A 17,287-nucleotide genomic window follows, 5' to 3' on the forward strand; every position below is an offset into this window, starting at 1 on the left:
GTGAGACAGTCTCTCAGTGAGACAGTCTCTCAGTGTGACAGTCACACAGAAGTGACAATCTCGCAGTGTGACAGTCTCTCAGCGTGACAGTCTCTCAGTGTGAGTCTCTCAGTGTGACAGTCTCTCAGTGTGACAATCTCACAGAAGTGACAATCTCACAGTGTGACAGTCTCACAGAAGTGACAATCTCACAGTGTGACAGTCTCTCAGCATGACAGTCTCACAGAAGTGACAATCTCGCAGTGTGACAGTCTCTCAGTGTGAGTCTCTCAGTGTGACAGTCTCTCAGTGTGAGTCTCTCAGTGTGACAGTCTCACAGCAGTGACAGTCTCTCAGTGTGACAGTCTCACAGCTTTTACAGTTTCACAGTGGTGACATTTTCTCAGTGGTGACATTCTATCAGCAGTGACACTCATACTGCTGACAGTCTCTCAGTGTGACAGTCTCACAGCAGTGATAGTCTCTCAGCAGTTACATTCTCACAATGATATTCTCACAGAGGTGACAATGGTGACAGTCTCACATCATGACAATCTCTCAGTGGTGACAGTCTCACAGAGGTGACAGTCTCTCAGTGGTGACAGTCTCACAGTGTGACAGTCTCACAGCAGTGACAGTCTCACAGTGTGAGTCTCACCATGGTGATAGTCTCTCAGTGTGACAGTCTCTCAGTGGTGACATTCTCACAGCAGTGACAGTCTCACAGTGTGACATTCTCACAGCTTTCACAGTCTCTCAGTGTGACATTCTCACAGTGGTGACAGTCTCTTAGTGTGACAGTCTCAGAGGTGACAGGCTCACAGTGGTGACAGTCACACAGTGGTGACAGTCTCTCAGTGTGACAGTCTCTCAGGGGTGATAGTCTCTCAGTGTGACAGTCTCTCAGGTGACAGGCTCACAGTGGTGACAGTCTCACAGTGGTGACAGTCGCACAGTGGTGACAGTCTCACAGAGGTGACAGTCTCTCAGAGGTGACAGTCTCACCATGGTGACATCCTCACAGTGGTGACAGCCTCACAGTGGTCTCAGTCTCACAGAGTAAGAGCACACGATAAGGACTTCCAGGAGGCAGAAAGACAGGGGGCTGTGTGGTTGCATTTGGACTGCGCCTGTAGCTCAGCCACTGCAGGGACCTGACCCGGGCCAGCCACCGGGACCCTGAGCCCAGCATCTCCTGCGTGGGTGACAGGCCAACCCTGGGAGCCGCTGGAGAGGCCAGGATGATGACACCCGTGCAAAGGTGCTAAGTAGTCAGGTACCACCGAGGAACTGCTCCCAGCTCACTGGCACCTCTAGGAGGACACGAGGCCGGGAGATGGTGTGTGACGACCTATTACCTTGTGTGTGCAGAGACCTGGGCGGCTGGCGGGAGCCAGGGGTGCGGAACCGGCGCTGCATCCGCTGGCGCAGGGACAGCATGGGCGTGGTGGACGAGAAGTCAGGTGGCGCACGCGTGGGTGGCCACGGCCGGGAGGAGGCGCTCACCGCCGGGCTGCGAGGCGGGTGTCCCGTCGGCGGCTGTGGCGTTCTCGGGGTGCTGCCTGGAGGCGGCATCCTGTCCTTGGTGTATTTGCCACCCCTGGGGCTGGTGGCAGAGGGCCACTTGGACACAGAGGGAGGCAGAGGGGCTTCCTTTCCCCCCTTCAGGTACCCCGCGTCCTCCTCCTCCTCCTCCTCCTTCTCCTCTGCAGATACCGACTGTTGAGATTTGGACAGCAGGGGCCGCTTGGAAAGTGCCTCCTTCTGCCCTGGGGTGGCCTGGACCCCTGTCCTGCTGGGGCTCCGGGGCCAGCCAGGCCGCGGGGAGGAGCCAGCAGGTGCGCGCTGGGCCCCGCGGTCGTGAGGTGTGGCCTGATGGGGAAAGGCCTGGCCGGCGACCTGGGTGCTGCCGTCCATGGAGCCGCTCGAGGACTGCAGGTCACCACGCGGGGAGGCCGTGTGGAGTACTGCCCGGGAGCTGGCCGGGCCCGGTGTGCTGGACGCAGGGGGCCGGGCAGGGGGCAGCCGGTGGCCATTGGACACAGGCCGTGTCTGAGGGGAACGCAGTTCCTCGTCCACGTCCGTGCTTTGCTGAGCGTCCAGTGTCTTATGGGTCAGCGCGGCGGTCTTGTCCTGAGGATGCATGACTGTCCCGGCTGACTTGGGGCTCTCTGGAATGGCCTCCTTGTGGTAGAGGCTGGCCCCTCTCTGGGGGCCTCTCCGCAGGGGCTCCCCGCCCCGAGAGGTGGGCTGCCTGGAGGAGGAAGGCACGTGGTCATGGACCACAGTGGCCGGGAGTGGTTGCTCATCCTCCTCCTCTGTGTGGACAGAGGAGCCTGGCCAAGGGTGGGAAGCCGGCTGAGGATGAGCCCTGGAGTGGGCTGGGGAGGCCACAGTGGCCTGGGGGGAGCGGGAGGGCTGCAGCCGCAGTCCCCGGCCACCGCCCAGCCTGCTGGGAAACCTGCCATGGGCAGCAAAGGGCCTGTTTCGGAGCAAACTGAGGTGTCCAGAGGCAGGCCTGGCCCGCGCAGTGGGGGCCGTGACTGGGTCCTGCCTCCTGCTGTCTCCCACATCCCCGTTGTCACCATCGCTCCCTCCCCTGGACCCCTGGGTCCTGGAGGAGAAACGCGAGGAGGCCGGGGAAGGCACTGTGGGCTGCGATGGCGCCGTGGGCCCTGCTGCAGCTCGGTCAGGTGTGCCCTGGGGGGCTGTGTGGTGGGCGCCTTGGCCACGCCTGTGCACACCTTCCTGCCGGGGCGGCCCTGGCACCCTGGCCCTAGCTGGAGTCCTGCCAGGGACCAGGGCTGGGTGGCCCGGTCTACTCAGTGGCCTCAGGGTTTGCCTGTGCTCTTGAGTCTGCAGGGGCGTCGTGCGTGGGTCCTCCAGGGAGTCCGGCTCCTCCTCCTGGGTGACTTCGGTCGACTGAGGATCCGGCTCTCCAGTCTTCCTGGGGCGGAGCTGGGGCTTCCTGAGCAGCCCCCCGTTAGCCAGGATTTTGTTCTTCAAGTCCAGGAGCAGGTCCTTGGCTTTGCTGCCTCGCGGGGAGGCAGGCACACGCGTGTGCCCTGAGGGAGCTGGGGTCTGGGGCGGAGGGGAGGGCGCCGCGGGGCTTTGGGGCTTCCAGTTCTCCACCGTGCTCTGCGCCGCGTCCCGCTCAGCTGCGCTGGCTGCAACAGATCGCAAAGGACTGGCCGTCAAAGAAATGTAAAAGCTGTGCGGACGATGGCGGGATGGAAGTGCCCCAAGTCGGTGATGGAAACCGACTGCTCTGCCTGAGCACCCTGGATTCCGGAGCTGCCTTCCCCACTTACAGTGTTCTGTTGGGAAGCTCTGTTCTGCTTTTTAAGTAACAGATCTATCCCAGAACACATCGCTGAATCGGGTCTCTACAAATCACATCAGGATATGTCCCAGCTGGTTGTCTGCTGGAAACTTGAAACGAGTGCTGCGAAGCACAGTCAGCACCCTGCATCTGTGGTTTCTGCTTCCAGGGACCGACCAAGCCCGGAGAGAACCGGGACTGATGGTGCCGCGGCTCCCTGCACAGCCCAATACCCCCTGGCACGGTATTTACACCGCGCCGGTGTCACACGCACTCCGGGAGCACAAGCATCCAGGCGGGTGTGCACATCGCAGGGACGTGAGCATCTCAGAGTTGGCATCCTCCAGGGGTCCTGGGGCCCATCCCCCACTGACCCCAAGGGTGATTCACTGACTTCGGAAAGGGCAAAATCCCACGTAGGGTGCTCGCCGTGGAACGGAGTGTCAGTGTATCACATGAGCATCACAGACACTCGGGGAGACGTATGCCTGGTACAAGATGCCGAACGACCCGCACTCCAACGCATGTGGGGTGCAGGGCTGGGGCGAGCCAGGGACCCCATTTGGGAAGCCTGAGGGTTTACAAGGCATTGCCTGTTGCCCTCAATGTGGCTTTGCTTATTTCTTCCTTCTTGCTTAAAATGCCATTACTCATGGATACAGCTGTAATTTAAAAAAAAAAAAATCCTCCTGGGCCAGGCCAAACCTGCTACTAAACAGACCCCACAGGTCACCGTGACCCAGTCCCTCCTATAAGGGAGGGGGTTTACCTAGCAAGGGGGCCCGAGGGAGCAACCCTCTTCTGCCTCAGTTATTCTCAAGGGAAACTTCCCGGTGGGGAACTCTGCAGGCCCTGAGCGTGGACGCCCGCGTCGGGCAGGACTGTGGAGAAGCAGAGACGAGAAGCCGTCCACAGACACGCCCGCCGCTGTGCGACTCTCCTACGTGTTGGGTTTTGATGCTTTTCAGATAACGACACCAGTGAAATTCTCCCCAAGGATGATGGGCCACGGGGCAGGCACGCGGCCTGCAGTCACAGCGCCACTTCAGCTGCACGTGTCCCACGTGGAAGTCTGATAACCCAGCTCCGGCTCCTGACCCAGCTGCCTCCTGATGCAGACCCTGGGAGGCAGAGGTGATGGCTCAAGCAGCTAGGCTCCTGCTTCCCACCTGGGAACCCTGGCTTGCTGGGTTACAGCCTCAGCCAACGACTGCTGCAGGCATTGAGTAAGTAAAGCAGCAGATGGGAGCTCTCGCTCTCTCTCTCTCTCTCTCTCTCTGCCTCTCAAATAAATATTGAAATTTTAAAAAGTGGACTGCACACTAGAACCTTAAATGCCAGATAGAAAGTAAGGAGTACTAACAATTACAAATGTCACTCTACACTTGTAAAAACATTCTTCTTGGTCACCACAAGCCCCCAAATTAAAAGCGATGTACAACTATTTGTATAATTTAGACATTTAGAACACTGTAAAAATGATGGATGTCATCAGCCATCAGTTAACATTTTAGTCTTTAGATAGACTATTTCTAAGGGGGGGGCACAAAATATTTTAGGCATCTACATGCAAACTTGAACCCCAGAAAATCAGCACCCAAGCAGGTGCACCCCGAGAGCGTGATTCAGAGTGACACGGCACCGGCCGCAGGGACGAAGAGGGAGAGAAACCCCGAGACGCGAGGCTTACCTGCCGGCATCGCCACAATGAAGGCTTTGGAGGGAGGGCCGGGGCCCCTCCTGTTGGCAGCCCGGATCTTGAACAGGTAGCGTTCCCCCGGCTGCAGGCCGTCCACCAGGGCGGAAGTGGTGCCTCTGGGGTAGGTCAGGGACTTGGCTCCAAACGGCTTGAGCGCCGGGGCGTAGGACAGAATGTATTCTGAAAGGATTTGGCAGGCGGTTGGGAGAGCGGACTGGGAAGGGAACTGCATCCAGCGCTCAGAGCGCATGGGCAGCTGAACCAAACGCGCATTACCCAAGGCGGGGCACCAGCCCTGCACGCCATGCCAATCCCAGCCGAGCAGCAGTGGGAGGTGGACTCACACTCATCCACTCGGTCACCGCACCGCACAGAGCTGGCTCCTGGCAAGCAGATTAGATGCTGGAACCCAGGAGGTCAGCAGTTTCCACACAGTTCACAGAAAACACATTGTGCGTGAGTGGTTTTCATTATATTCATTTACTAACTTGCTGTGATGGAATTCACAGGTCCTGGGCAGAAGAAACCAGCCAAAGAAGCACCAACCACTAGGGCTGGATTCCGAATAGCTTGTGACCTCCTCATGATTTTGAGTTTATTACTAAGCTGGCTCGTGGTCCTTAGCCAGAAAAATCCCCTACTAGGAATATAATTTCTCCTTTGTAGGAATTATGAAAGTTGGTCCCCACTGTATGCTGATAGGGCTATTTTGCAGTATTTAGAACTGTGATGAGAAGCTGCTAGCGGCTAGCACTGTGGCGTAGCAGGTAAAAAAGCCATTGCCTGCAGTTCCGGCATCCCATACGGGCACCAGTTAAGTCCCGGCTGCTCCACTTCTGATCCAGCTCTCTGCTGTGGCCTGGGAAAGCAGTGGAAGATGGCCCAAGTCCTTGGGCCCCTGCATACCACATAGGAGACCCGGAGGAAGCTCCTGGCTCCTGGCTTCAGATTGGCCCAGCTCTGGTCATTGTGGCCATCTGGGGAGTGAACCAGCAACTGGAAGACCAACCTCTCTCTCTCCTTCTCTGCCTCTGCCTCTCTGTAACTCTGCCTTTGAAATAAATAATTTTTTTTAAAAAAAGAAAAGTTGCTAAGTACAAAGATTTTTATGTGATGTCTAATGTTTCTATCTTTAGTTGGTTATCTCACTCTGGCTCTTGAACTTTCAAAATCATAGAAAATTCACTCCAAGAAACTAAACCACCTCTATGCATCCGTGGAAATAAAGTAACACAAGAAGTCATACTGTAAACCATAACTTCAGCTGTCAACTGAAAACTATTGGGCCTATTTTCCCCCAGTGAACTCAAGATTTACAAAACTTGCCAAATAATAAGAGTAGGAACTAAGAAAAATGATTTGAAACAGAAAAAAACGAAGCAATTACCAAGAGCATCTAGACCTTTTCTTTCCTCCACTATTTGGAAAATGCTCAACCAAAAGTGATTGTGCAGCATTTGTCTGGAAAAAATGGCATTTTTTGTCCTCACTGAAAATGAACAAGCTGGCCATTTGCGGTGGTCAAAAGTAACAGTTAAGAGAACCCACTATGAATAAAATTTTGTAATTCCAATTCTTCTTTTGGATTCAATTCATCTGGGGAAAAAATTAACTGTGTCAAAGAATATCCTTCTATTGTGGCTTTTTATATATGGACAGTGCCCCAATATAATTATTTCAACCCAACCACCGTACCCGCATGAAAGTAATCTAAGCCAGGCTTACAGACATGAATCTTTCAAACATAAAAACCCAGGAGAAATGAGCATTTCTGGAAATACTGAACTGATAACCAGGGAACTTCTCTCACCAAAGAGCTATAAATGTAAACTTAAGATGTGGGAGAGAAACAGAGAATAAATGGCCTGGTGATAAGTGGCCAGAGGAGGGGTCACTGACTTCTCTAAAACTAAAAAAGGAGTCACCCAAAACGCCTGTCTTCCATGTCCAGAGGCGCTTCCAGCAACACAGCACTGCTCAACAGGGGGCCCACGTGCAGAGTGTCATTAAGAAGTGATGCGGTGGGGCCAGCTGAGTACTCGCTCCCTTCATTTGCTTTGCATTTATCCCATTGAGAAAAAGAACAGTACAATCTATTCTTGAGAGACCGGAAAGTGAGAATTAAGTATGGAAACCACAGTTCTCCATCCATGTACCGCCCTTCACTTCTATTGTTCCATGAAAACACATCCTACACATCAGCAAAGACAATTTATGGTTGAATACAAAAAAAGAACCATTCAAGATTTCCACTTAAGAAATTCTCAAAGGAGATTAGTGGTAATTTTCTGGATTTCTTCACAGTAACTTTTCATAGTTTCTGGACATAACAGACTTAAAGTTGTCTCCCAACATCTAGTGGCAATAAAAAATATTTCTTCCTTAAATGCAAACTCCACTCCCTGCCTAAGTTTGTGGTACATTCCTGTAGGCAACGCCAACAAAAACCTCACTGTGGCTCTACAATGCGTCTGAACAGACGTCTACAAGGTTCTTGAGTGCTTTGGCATTGCAAAAGAAAGATTTATGCACATTTTCAAAATTCTCAATGACTATTTTTTTAAATTTAACAAGTTATGATTATTTTATTCCATTCTTTGTACTTTTAAATCTCCAGTATTTTTTCTATTTTAATGTGATGTTTTCCTCAGCATCGACAAAGACTGACAAATGTGAAATAAATCTGTTTTCCAGTAATTAGTGCTTGGGTCTTTCAGACCTACTGGAAGCACTGAGGGTCCCATTAAAGATAGGTCTGGTTTTAGAGAGTCCCTGCCAACCCTACTTTCAGGATTCTACTGGCGCCATGGAAGGCTCCTTGCATGAAGATAAGGGTGTGGCTTGGATGGTCAGGGCTGTGATGTCACACCCACGCAATCAACATCCCTCCTGACGGCCACACCAAAGCCCCTGCCTGTAGGAAGGTGAGAAGAAGAATCACCTCCCAGACTGCCTGAACTTCCGTATCCCTAGTGTTGGAGCCTGTTATACATATGTTACTCCCTTGTCCATCTCCGGCCACCTGACCTATTGACCTGTTGTACATATGTGGCTCCCTTGTCCATCCCCAGTCACCTGACCTGTTGTACATATGTCACTCCCTTGTCCATCTCCAGTCACCTGACCTGTTGTACGTATGTAGCTCCCTTGTCCATCTCCGGCCACCTGACCTGTTGTACATATGTAGCTCCCTTGTCCAACCCCAGTCACCTGACCTGTTGTACATATGTCACTCCCTTGTCTATCTCTGGCCACCTGACCTGTTGTACATATGTCACTCCCTTGTCCATCTCCGGCCACCTGACCTGTTGACCTGTTGTACATATGTCGCTCCCTTGTCCATCTCCAGTCACCTGACCTGTTGTACATATGTTGCTCCCTTGTCCATCTCTGGTCACCTGACCTGTTATACATATGTGGCTCCCTTGTCCATCCCCGGTCACCTGACCTGTGAGCGGAGGCAGCGTCCATGCATCTCCCAGTCTGGGAGTGAGGTTCCTACCTTTCACTTTCCCCTCTGTCTCGGGCAGTGCATCCCAGGAGGCGGTGACAACTGTAGGTTTGCCATTGACTGGCCAGACACGTAAGTTTTCAGGAGCTGTGGTAGGAGCTACAAAACAACAAGGAATCACACAGCTTAGAATGCCCCCATGGATATCCTAAAAGTAGAGGGCAGACGCACAGCCTACGTCGCACATGTTTTCAACTAAAGAGCTACGGTGTTCACGTGTGTCACACGTGAGAGTCAATGCTTCATTTGCTCTCGTGCACTGTGGCAACTGCGGCACTTGTACCAACTCACGAGTTCAGGTGCATCTAGCTGCACGCTCGTAGGAATTCAGAATTTCCCTCATAGCCAGACATTGAAATACACAAAGAGGATTAAAACCCAGTTCCAACTCGCTTTTCATGAAACACTTAAAGATGCAGTCTAAAAAAAAAAAAACTAAGGGTAACCCTGCACGCAGAACAAACTCCTCCCCAGACTCACACACTCCACCCGAGGCTGAGGGAAGGGGAATGTGTCCTCCACACAAGAGCCACACATCACAGGAGCCCGGCACACGCTGCGGTGGCTTGCAGTGGCCACACGCACAGGGACTCCGTGTGCTCCACCTGTTAGAGCGACACGCTGGGGAGAGGCCGGTGAAGGCCAAAACATGGACCCCAGGAGCCACTTCCTTCCTTTCTCTGCGCTCATAAATACAAACACGACCAGGACTTAGGGTGACAGTGACTGCTGTCATGCTAGCCTGGTCACACTCTGTCTTTCCATCCTATTTCAGGAGTAATTCCCAACCTGCGAATGCAAAGGGCACTCGAATACAGACCAGACTCGGGGGTCCTCTGGAAGACCGAGGTGCTCCACTTGCCGTCTCGCTCGCCCTGTGAGATACGGACTGCAAATTCATACACGGTGTCTGGAATGAGGCTCTCGATCAGCGCACGCCTGTTAGCGGTTTGCTTGTAATCCCACCTGGCTGACTCGCCCTTTTCTCGGTAGCGCACGGTATACTGCCTGTAGGAAACGCAACAGCACACGCAGCTGAGGAAACTGCGGCTCGACTCCAGTGCCTTGCTGCCGTTCTGCCCCCCAGGTGATGACGTTGGGCGCGGCACGGGGAAATCAAAGAGGGGAAAAGCTGTCAACTACTGGCCTTGTCGATACATCCCAGGCAGTGCTGTCTACAGTGGGCCAGCCACGACGGAACTCGGTGGCTTCTCAAGACCAGAAAGTCTCACTGCTCCAAAGATCAAGCAGAGGCTGTCCAGGTGAGGGATACAGGTACCAGGCCGGCACTGTGGTACAGCGGGTAAAGCCGCTGCCTGCAGTGCCGGCATCTCATATGGGCGCCAGTTCGAGACCCAGCTGCTCCCCTTCTGATCCAGCTCTCTGCTATTGCCTGGAAAAGCAGTAGAAGATGGCCCAAGTCCTTGAGCCCCTGCACCCACCTGGGAGACCTGGAAGAAGCTCCTGGCTCCTGGCCTTGGATTGGTGCAGCTCCGGTCGTTGTGACCAACTGGGGAGTGAACCAGCAGATGGAAGACCTCTCACTCTGTCTCTACCTCTCTCTGTGTGTAACTCTGACTTTCAAATAAATAAATCTTTTAAAAAAAGAAAGAAAGGGATACAGGTGGACAGATTTTGTGAGCCCACTACCTGTGTGTGTGTGAGAGAGAGAGGGACGGTGGTGTGAGTAGGGGAAATGCTAAAGGCCAGAATGAGCCCAAGGTGTCTCAGCTCTCCAGAAAAAAAGAAAAAAGACACATTTCATGCCTCGTCAGGCATGTTTGCTCAGGTTTAGGCGGAAAGGAGACATGTGGTTTTGCGTTGACTTATTACCATAAAATGAAGCAAAAATGTGGAACAAATAGACCAGGAAAGAGACACTTATGGAAGGAACTCTGTGTATGGTTGTCTGGGACAGAAACACGGTGTAACCAAATACGGTGACACTCTGCAGCCCAAAAGCCACAGACATTGTGTACCGGGTCCTATTGTCTCCTTGCAGTAGAAAGTATTTGATGCATGAAAAATGTGCTGTTGATTATATTTAATGAGTCACAAGGCTGCAGGTGAAGACATGGCACACGACGAACACAAGTCCCGCTAAGAGAACGCAAGCCTCCTTGGGCTTTCAGCGAGACGTTGGAAATCCACTTCAGGCAGCAGGAGTGGGTCGTGCTGGGGAGGCCAGCGGGCCGCGGGGAGAACCTCTGAGGGTCTTCTGAGGTCTGGTGCAAGGAGCAGAAGGTAAAGGGAGCTATAGAGCTGATCTAAGCATCAGCACGTTAGTACATGCGTGTACATACGAGTTCAGCATTCCACTCCATTCGTGTTAAGGTGCACTCCCTTTTCCTCCCTGTAGATGGGGTCAAATATGAGGTTGTTTCAATCAACTTATAGAAAAGTGGAAGCAAGAGAGAACTTTAGGGTCGGCGCTGTGGCGTAGTAGGCTAAGCCTCCATCTGCAGTGCCGGCATCCCATATGGGCACCAGCTCATGTCCAGGACGCTCCTCTTTCAATCCAGGTCTCTGCTTACAGCCTGAGAAAGCAGTGGACAATGGACCCAATGCTTGGGCCCTTGCACCCTCATGGGAAAACAAGAAGAAGCTCCTGGCTCCTGGCTTTGGATCAGCTCAGCTCCGGCCATTGCAGCCATTTGAGGAATGAACCAGCAGATGGAAGGTCTCTGTCTGCCTCTCCCTTTCTCTGTCTGTAATTCTACCTCTCAAACAAATAAATAAAATCTTTTTTTAACTAATAACTTCATTGGATTACCAAAAAAATGAAATTCACACAGTGTTTCCATGAACTTTGTGAAGACCTCTTGTATTAATACACAACTAGGCCCCCAAATTGTCGTCCTCTTGATCAAATGAACTATCCAGTCACTGAACGTATGCAACGTTGATGGCTGCACTAATTCACCACTAACCAGAAATGAGGGGGGCGGTCACCAGTGCTCTTTTAATGTAAAGAATTATTTTAATTTTATAATTGATTTTTCTTCCATTACTATCACAAATGAATATAAAAACCTGGGTAATAATGCATCGTGGGCTGAGACAAAAAAGGTACACTTTGTTTTGCACAAATGAGCTGAATATGAAGCAATTCGGTGTTCCACAAATGGCTAATGAGGAGCTACGTGAGGTAAAAATCCACCCTCCTGGGACTCTTCCTGGGTGCAGGAGCAGCTCAGCCTCCTCCCAGGATAGGTCTTGTGCATGAACAGATATTAATGAGACAGAGCAAAACACACATGGGCCAGGAAAGAGATGGAATCTAGGGTGTTCCAGGCACAATACAGAACTCTCAGCAAGTCAGATGGTGAGATGTGAGGTCCTGCTGTGTCACACACAGAAACACACACACACAGATACACAGAAACACACACACACATACACACATATACACACATACACACATAACACACAGACACACAAAGACACGCACACATAACACACATACACACAGAGACACACACACACAAACACATATACACACAAAGACACACACACATACACACACATATACACACATACACACATAACACACAGACACACACATGCACATAACACACACAGACACACATATACACACATACACATACACACAGAGACACACACGTACACATATACAGAGACACACAGAACACAGAGACACACACACACATACACACAGAGACACAAACACATACACACATACACACACAAAGACACACACGCACATAACACATACACACAGAGACACATACACACACAAACACATACACACATACACAGACACACAGACACACAGAGACGCACACACACACACATATACATACACACAGACACACACAGACACACACACAATAACACACATACACACATATACATAAACACACATGCACACATACATATACACATATACACATACACACACACACACATACATACACACGGATACACATACACACACATACACACTCACATACATACACATACACACATATGCACATACACACATACATACACATATTCACATGCACGCACACATATACACACACATACACACAGGTACATGCATACCCACATACACACATATACACACAGACACACACATATGCACACACATACATTCACACATACACACTCACATACACACATATGCACACACACATACACACACACACACACAGCAGCATCTGACTTGTGAGAACTAGATGGCCACAGAACAGCGCACAGGTCAGCTACAGAGAGGCCAGCATTCACAGGAATCAGAAAACCGAATCCTCAGTGGACGTGTTTCCAGAGCCGGGCCAGCCACACCCCTCACGGGTCAGGGAAGGAACACGCAGAGCTACCTGGACGCGACGACTTTCTTCTGCTTCTCCACGGCGGGGTCCACCCAGGCCACAAGCACAGACTGGGACGACATAACCCGCACACTGATGTCTCTGGGGACGTCCAGTTCGTCCTCTTCTGAAACACAACGGGAGACACAGAAGGCCGTCACCACCCCCAGGCGCAGAGCGTCTTACTCACTCTGCAGAACTCGGGGTCACGGTGCTTACTGTGGTCAAGTGAATGAAAGTGGAGGTAACAACCATCTGGCCGGTGCAGAAGAGCGTACATCCCACTCTCGCTCTTGCTACACAGTCTGAGAAACAGGAGTTCGCTTGAAAAGCTGCCTGACCCGGAAGACACAGAAGAGCCCAGAAAGCGTGCTCTGCCTTGGTCGAGCTACTCCAGGGGTCCCCAGGCTGCTCTCCGTGTACTCCGTAAATCTCAGGGCAATAATAAAAGTGTCTAAAATTCCTCACTTACTTATTTGAGAGCGAGCTCCCATCACTTCCCACGACAGCCAGAACTGGGCCCAGGCTGAAGCCGGGAGCCTGGAAATCCATCCATCCAGGTCTCCCACTTAGGTGGCAGTGACCCAAGGACTTGAGCCATCACTACTGCCTCCCAGGAACCGCAGTCAGGAGCCAGAGTTTGTGCCAGAGTTTGTGAGACACGGGCGGGCTAGCCCACATCCTAACTGCCAGGCCAAACACCCGCCCCCCAAAATGAAACTTTTATGGGAAGAAAAAGTTTAGAGGAAAAAGGGCTCAACTTTGTATTTCTTTTTATTTTATTTTATTTTATTTATTTATTTTTTTTTTGACAGGCAGAGTGGACAGTGAGAGAGAGAGACAGAGAGAAAGGTCTTCCTTTGCCGTTGGTTCACCCTCCAATGGCCGCCGCGGCCGGCGCGCTGTGGCCGGCGCACCGCGCTGATCCGATGGCAGGAGCCAGGAGCCAGGTGCTTTTCCTGGTCTCCCATGGGGTGCAGGGCCCAAGCACCTGGGCCATCCTCCACTGCACTCCCTGGCCACAGCAGAGGGCTGGCCTGGAAGAGGGGCAACCGGGACAGAATCCGGCGCCCCGACCGGGACTAGAACCCGGTGTGCCAGCGCCGCTAGGCGGAGGATTAGCCTAGTGAGCCGCGGCGCCGGCCGAACTTTGTATTTCTAGCATGATCACAGCAAGAAATAAAAATTTGGGTTCAAACACTGTAAAAATAGCATGGCGCTCGATGTTCTCCCATCTTCAATAAGTGACTTTAAGGCAGATAAGATTCGTGTTCAGATATAAAACAGAACTCAGCCGGCCAGTTTCTCACAGAGATTTCTCTCTGTAGACTGTAGATGCAGCATCATTACAAAGTTCACAGTCTTAACAAAGCTTGTAATCTCCAACACAGTTGAGACTTACAAAACGTCTCTAATCTTGCTTTTGAGTTTCCTATTTTTAGCTTTTGTTTCTTTTATTTTTCTTTTTATTTCTCAGGATGGTATTTCAAAAGAATGTGGATTTTGCCACAAAATAGTTATCCTGTTAGATAGGGTCTTTCTCTACGTCAACAACTGATGAATAATAAAAGTGAAACATCATCTTAGTGGAACTTCTTTTTAAAAGTATAATAAATCCCATTTTACATTAGGATTCATGAAGATGACCGTGCTGTAGGCTGTCTCTTTAAATTGGACACATGGTCCAGAAAAGACATGTAATTCGTTAATACACGAATAACATAAACAGTATCCGTGAACAGGTGTCAGGGAAAGTCCCCCGTGGAGAGAGGACACAGCCAGGCTACCACACCACTGCTACACCTGTTCCCACTCTGCCTCACGCCGTCTCTACGCCAGGGTAGCTGACACAGTCTCTGTGAGAACATCTTCCTGCTCCCGCCTGGGTCTGTGCACTGCCAAGGGCAATCCCCGGGGGGCCAGGCTGTGCCTTTCCATGGAGTGAGGCGTGGCTGCTCCTGCCACGGCAAAGCCAGTGCACAGAGAGGCTGATCAAGCAGTCTGGTGCGCTGCGGCTCATCCCAGGAACGCCCCAGCCTCTGCCTGCTCTTTCCCCCAGCCTCCGACAAAGTCAGCCAGCAGCTGAGCTGGCGCATCCTCAGAAACCCACCTGAGATCTTCCGTTTGGTGAGGGCAGCCCTGTAGACCGGCTGGCTCTGGCCCTGGGAGTTCACGGACTGCAGGGAGACCACGTACACCGACTCCGAGGCTGTAGAGCAAAGCGCAAGGTGAACCGCAGCTCGGCCATCACGGCACGCGTGTCCCGGCCTCCCGCAGCCCCCTCCTCTCTGCTCTGTCTTTCCGGTGGCCTCCCCACTTCTTCAGCACAGCTACCGATGGGCCCAAGACCTGCAAGGACCAAGCTGCAAGGGAGCACTCGTGGGAGAGAATGCAGAACTGATTATCACCCATCAATCCTGAAAAACGGGCTTCCATCTCAAAGAGAGATGGACAATGTTTGAAAAAGCACATCTATTCCCTTACCCTGATGTGTTTTTTAATTTCCAAAATACAAGGAGGGCATCACTTTAATGCTGTCACCATCAGGGAGAAGGGACAGGCAAAGGTGAAGCCAGATGAAACCTCGGTCATCTTCCTCTGTGACCTGATTTTACTAATTAAGACAAAAATCCATAACAACAGAGGGACTTGCCCAAGGCCACACCCTTAAGAAAGACCCAGTGTTCCCTGGATTCAAAGCCACGAGTGCATGACCCCAGCCTCCCCCCGCCAAGTTCCCTGTTGCAGCTGTCATCAGGGCAAGAATAAAAACAAGGCGACCTCACCTGTGTCTATGCAGGTAGTTACATTATCAGATAACACCTGGCAAGTCACTGGAGGGGACTGTAAGATCCTAAAGTGGGAGGGGGTGTCTAGAACACGAGACCCCTTCGTTCAGGCATTGCAAAGTCCCAGACAGCAGTGGGTACACAGACCTTTATCCTCACAACACGTAGATGGAGACCTAGACTCACAAGCTCCACCTGTGGGCCCTGAGATCATTTGGTCTGGGCAGGTGGGACTCAACATTCCAGTCAATCCATAGCAGGCTACTTGTTAAGGTGACAATTTTGAGTGGCCCACGAATGAAGTCAGAAATCTCCAGATGGCCCTTGGTGGAAGCAAGGGTCTCACTGGCGTCTTCGAGGGCCTAGCCTGTTGCACTCCTTGCATGAGTAGGAAACAACAGCAGAGGAAGCGCAGGGTTGGAAACAGGCACTCCCAGTAGAGGGCAGTAGCGGGGCCCTGGGGGCAGGTGTGCTTTCTAACCTGGGGCAGCTGTGCTTTCTACCCTGGGGCAGGTGTGCTTTCTAACCTGGGGCAGGTGCACTCTCTAACCTGGGGCAGCTGTGCTTTCTAACCTGGGGCAGGTGCACTTTCTAACCTGGGGCAGCTGTGCTTTCTAACCTGGGGCAGGTGCACTTTCTAACCTGGGGCAGGTGCACTTTCTAACCTGGGGCAGGTGTGCTTTCTAACCTGGGGCAGGTGCACTCTCTAACCTGGGGCAGGTGTGCTTTCTAACCTGGGGGCAGGTGTGCTTTCTAACCTGGGGCAGGTGCACTCTCTAACCTGGGGCAGGTGTGCTTTCTAACCTGGGGCAGGTGCACTCTCTAACCTGGGGCAGGTGCACTCTCTAACCTGGGGCAGGTGCGCTCTCTAACCTGGGGCAGGTGCACTCTCTAACCTGGGGCAGGTGCACTTTCTAACCTGGGGGCAGGTGCACCTTCTACCCTGGGGCAGGTGCACTCTCTAACCTGGGGCAGGTGCACTCTCTAACCTGGGGCAGGTGCACCTTCTACCTGGGGCAGGTGCACTCTCTAACCTGGGGCAGGTGCACTCTCTAACCTGGGCAGGTGCACTCTCTAACCTGGGGGCAGGTGCACCTTCTACCTGGGGCAGGTGCACTTTCTACCCTGGGGCAGGTGTGCTTTCTAACCTGGGGCAGGTGCACCTTCTAACCTGGGGCAGGTGTGCTCTCTAACCTGGGGCAGGTGCACTCTCTAACCTGGGGCAGGTGCACCTTCTACCTGGGGCAGGTGCACTTTCTAACCTGGGGCAGGTGTGCTCTCTAACCTGGGGCAGGTGTGCTTTCTAACCTGGGGCAGGTGTACTCTCTAACCTGGGGCAGGTGCACTCTCTAACCTGGGGCAGGTGCACTCTCTAACCTGGGGCAGGTGCACTCTCTAACCTGGGGCAGGTGCACTCTCTAACCTGGGGCAGGTGCACCTTCTAACCTGGGCAGGTGTGCTTTCTAACCTGGGGCAGGTGCACCTTCTACCTGGGGCAGGTGCACTCTCTAACCTGGGGCAGGTGTGCTTTCTAACCTGGGGCAGGTGCGCTCTCTAACCTGGGGCAGGTGTGCTTTCTCACCTGGGGCAGGTGTGCTTTCTAACCTGGGACAGGTGCACTCTCTAACCTGGGGCAGGTGCGCTCTCTAACCT

At 52.3% G+C, this 17,287-nt stretch overlaps 1 protein-coding gene across 2 annotated transcripts in view; it reads right to left on the reverse strand.

Moving 5' to 3' along the window:
• FNDC1 (fibronectin type III domain containing 1) overlaps nt 1-17,287 on the reverse strand; it is a 98,046-nt gene that overhangs the window by 38,785 nt on the left and 41,974 nt on the right. For both annotated transcript variants that reach the window (XM_051854191.2, XM_051854192.2), the window contains 6 exons: nt 14,956-15,054; nt 12,855-12,972; nt 9,332-9,519; nt 8,503-8,610; nt 4,992-5,180; nt 1,338-3,146 (listed from right to left, as the gene is read on the reverse strand). In XM_051854191.2, the coding sequence (XP_051710151.1) occupies nt 1,338-3,146; nt 4,992-5,180; nt 8,503-8,610; nt 9,332-9,519; nt 12,855-12,972; nt 14,956-15,054 (2,511 nt within the window). The remainder of the gene's footprint in view (nt 1-1,337; nt 3,147-4,991; nt 5,181-8,502; nt 8,611-9,331; nt 9,520-12,854; nt 12,973-14,955; nt 15,055-17,287) is intronic.

Source organism: Oryctolagus cuniculus, chromosome 5 (genome assembly GCF_964237555.1).
Source record: "Oryctolagus cuniculus chromosome 5, mOryCun1.1, whole genome shotgun sequence".
Lineage (NCBI taxonomy): Eukaryota > Metazoa > Chordata > Mammalia > Lagomorpha > Leporidae > Oryctolagus > Oryctolagus cuniculus.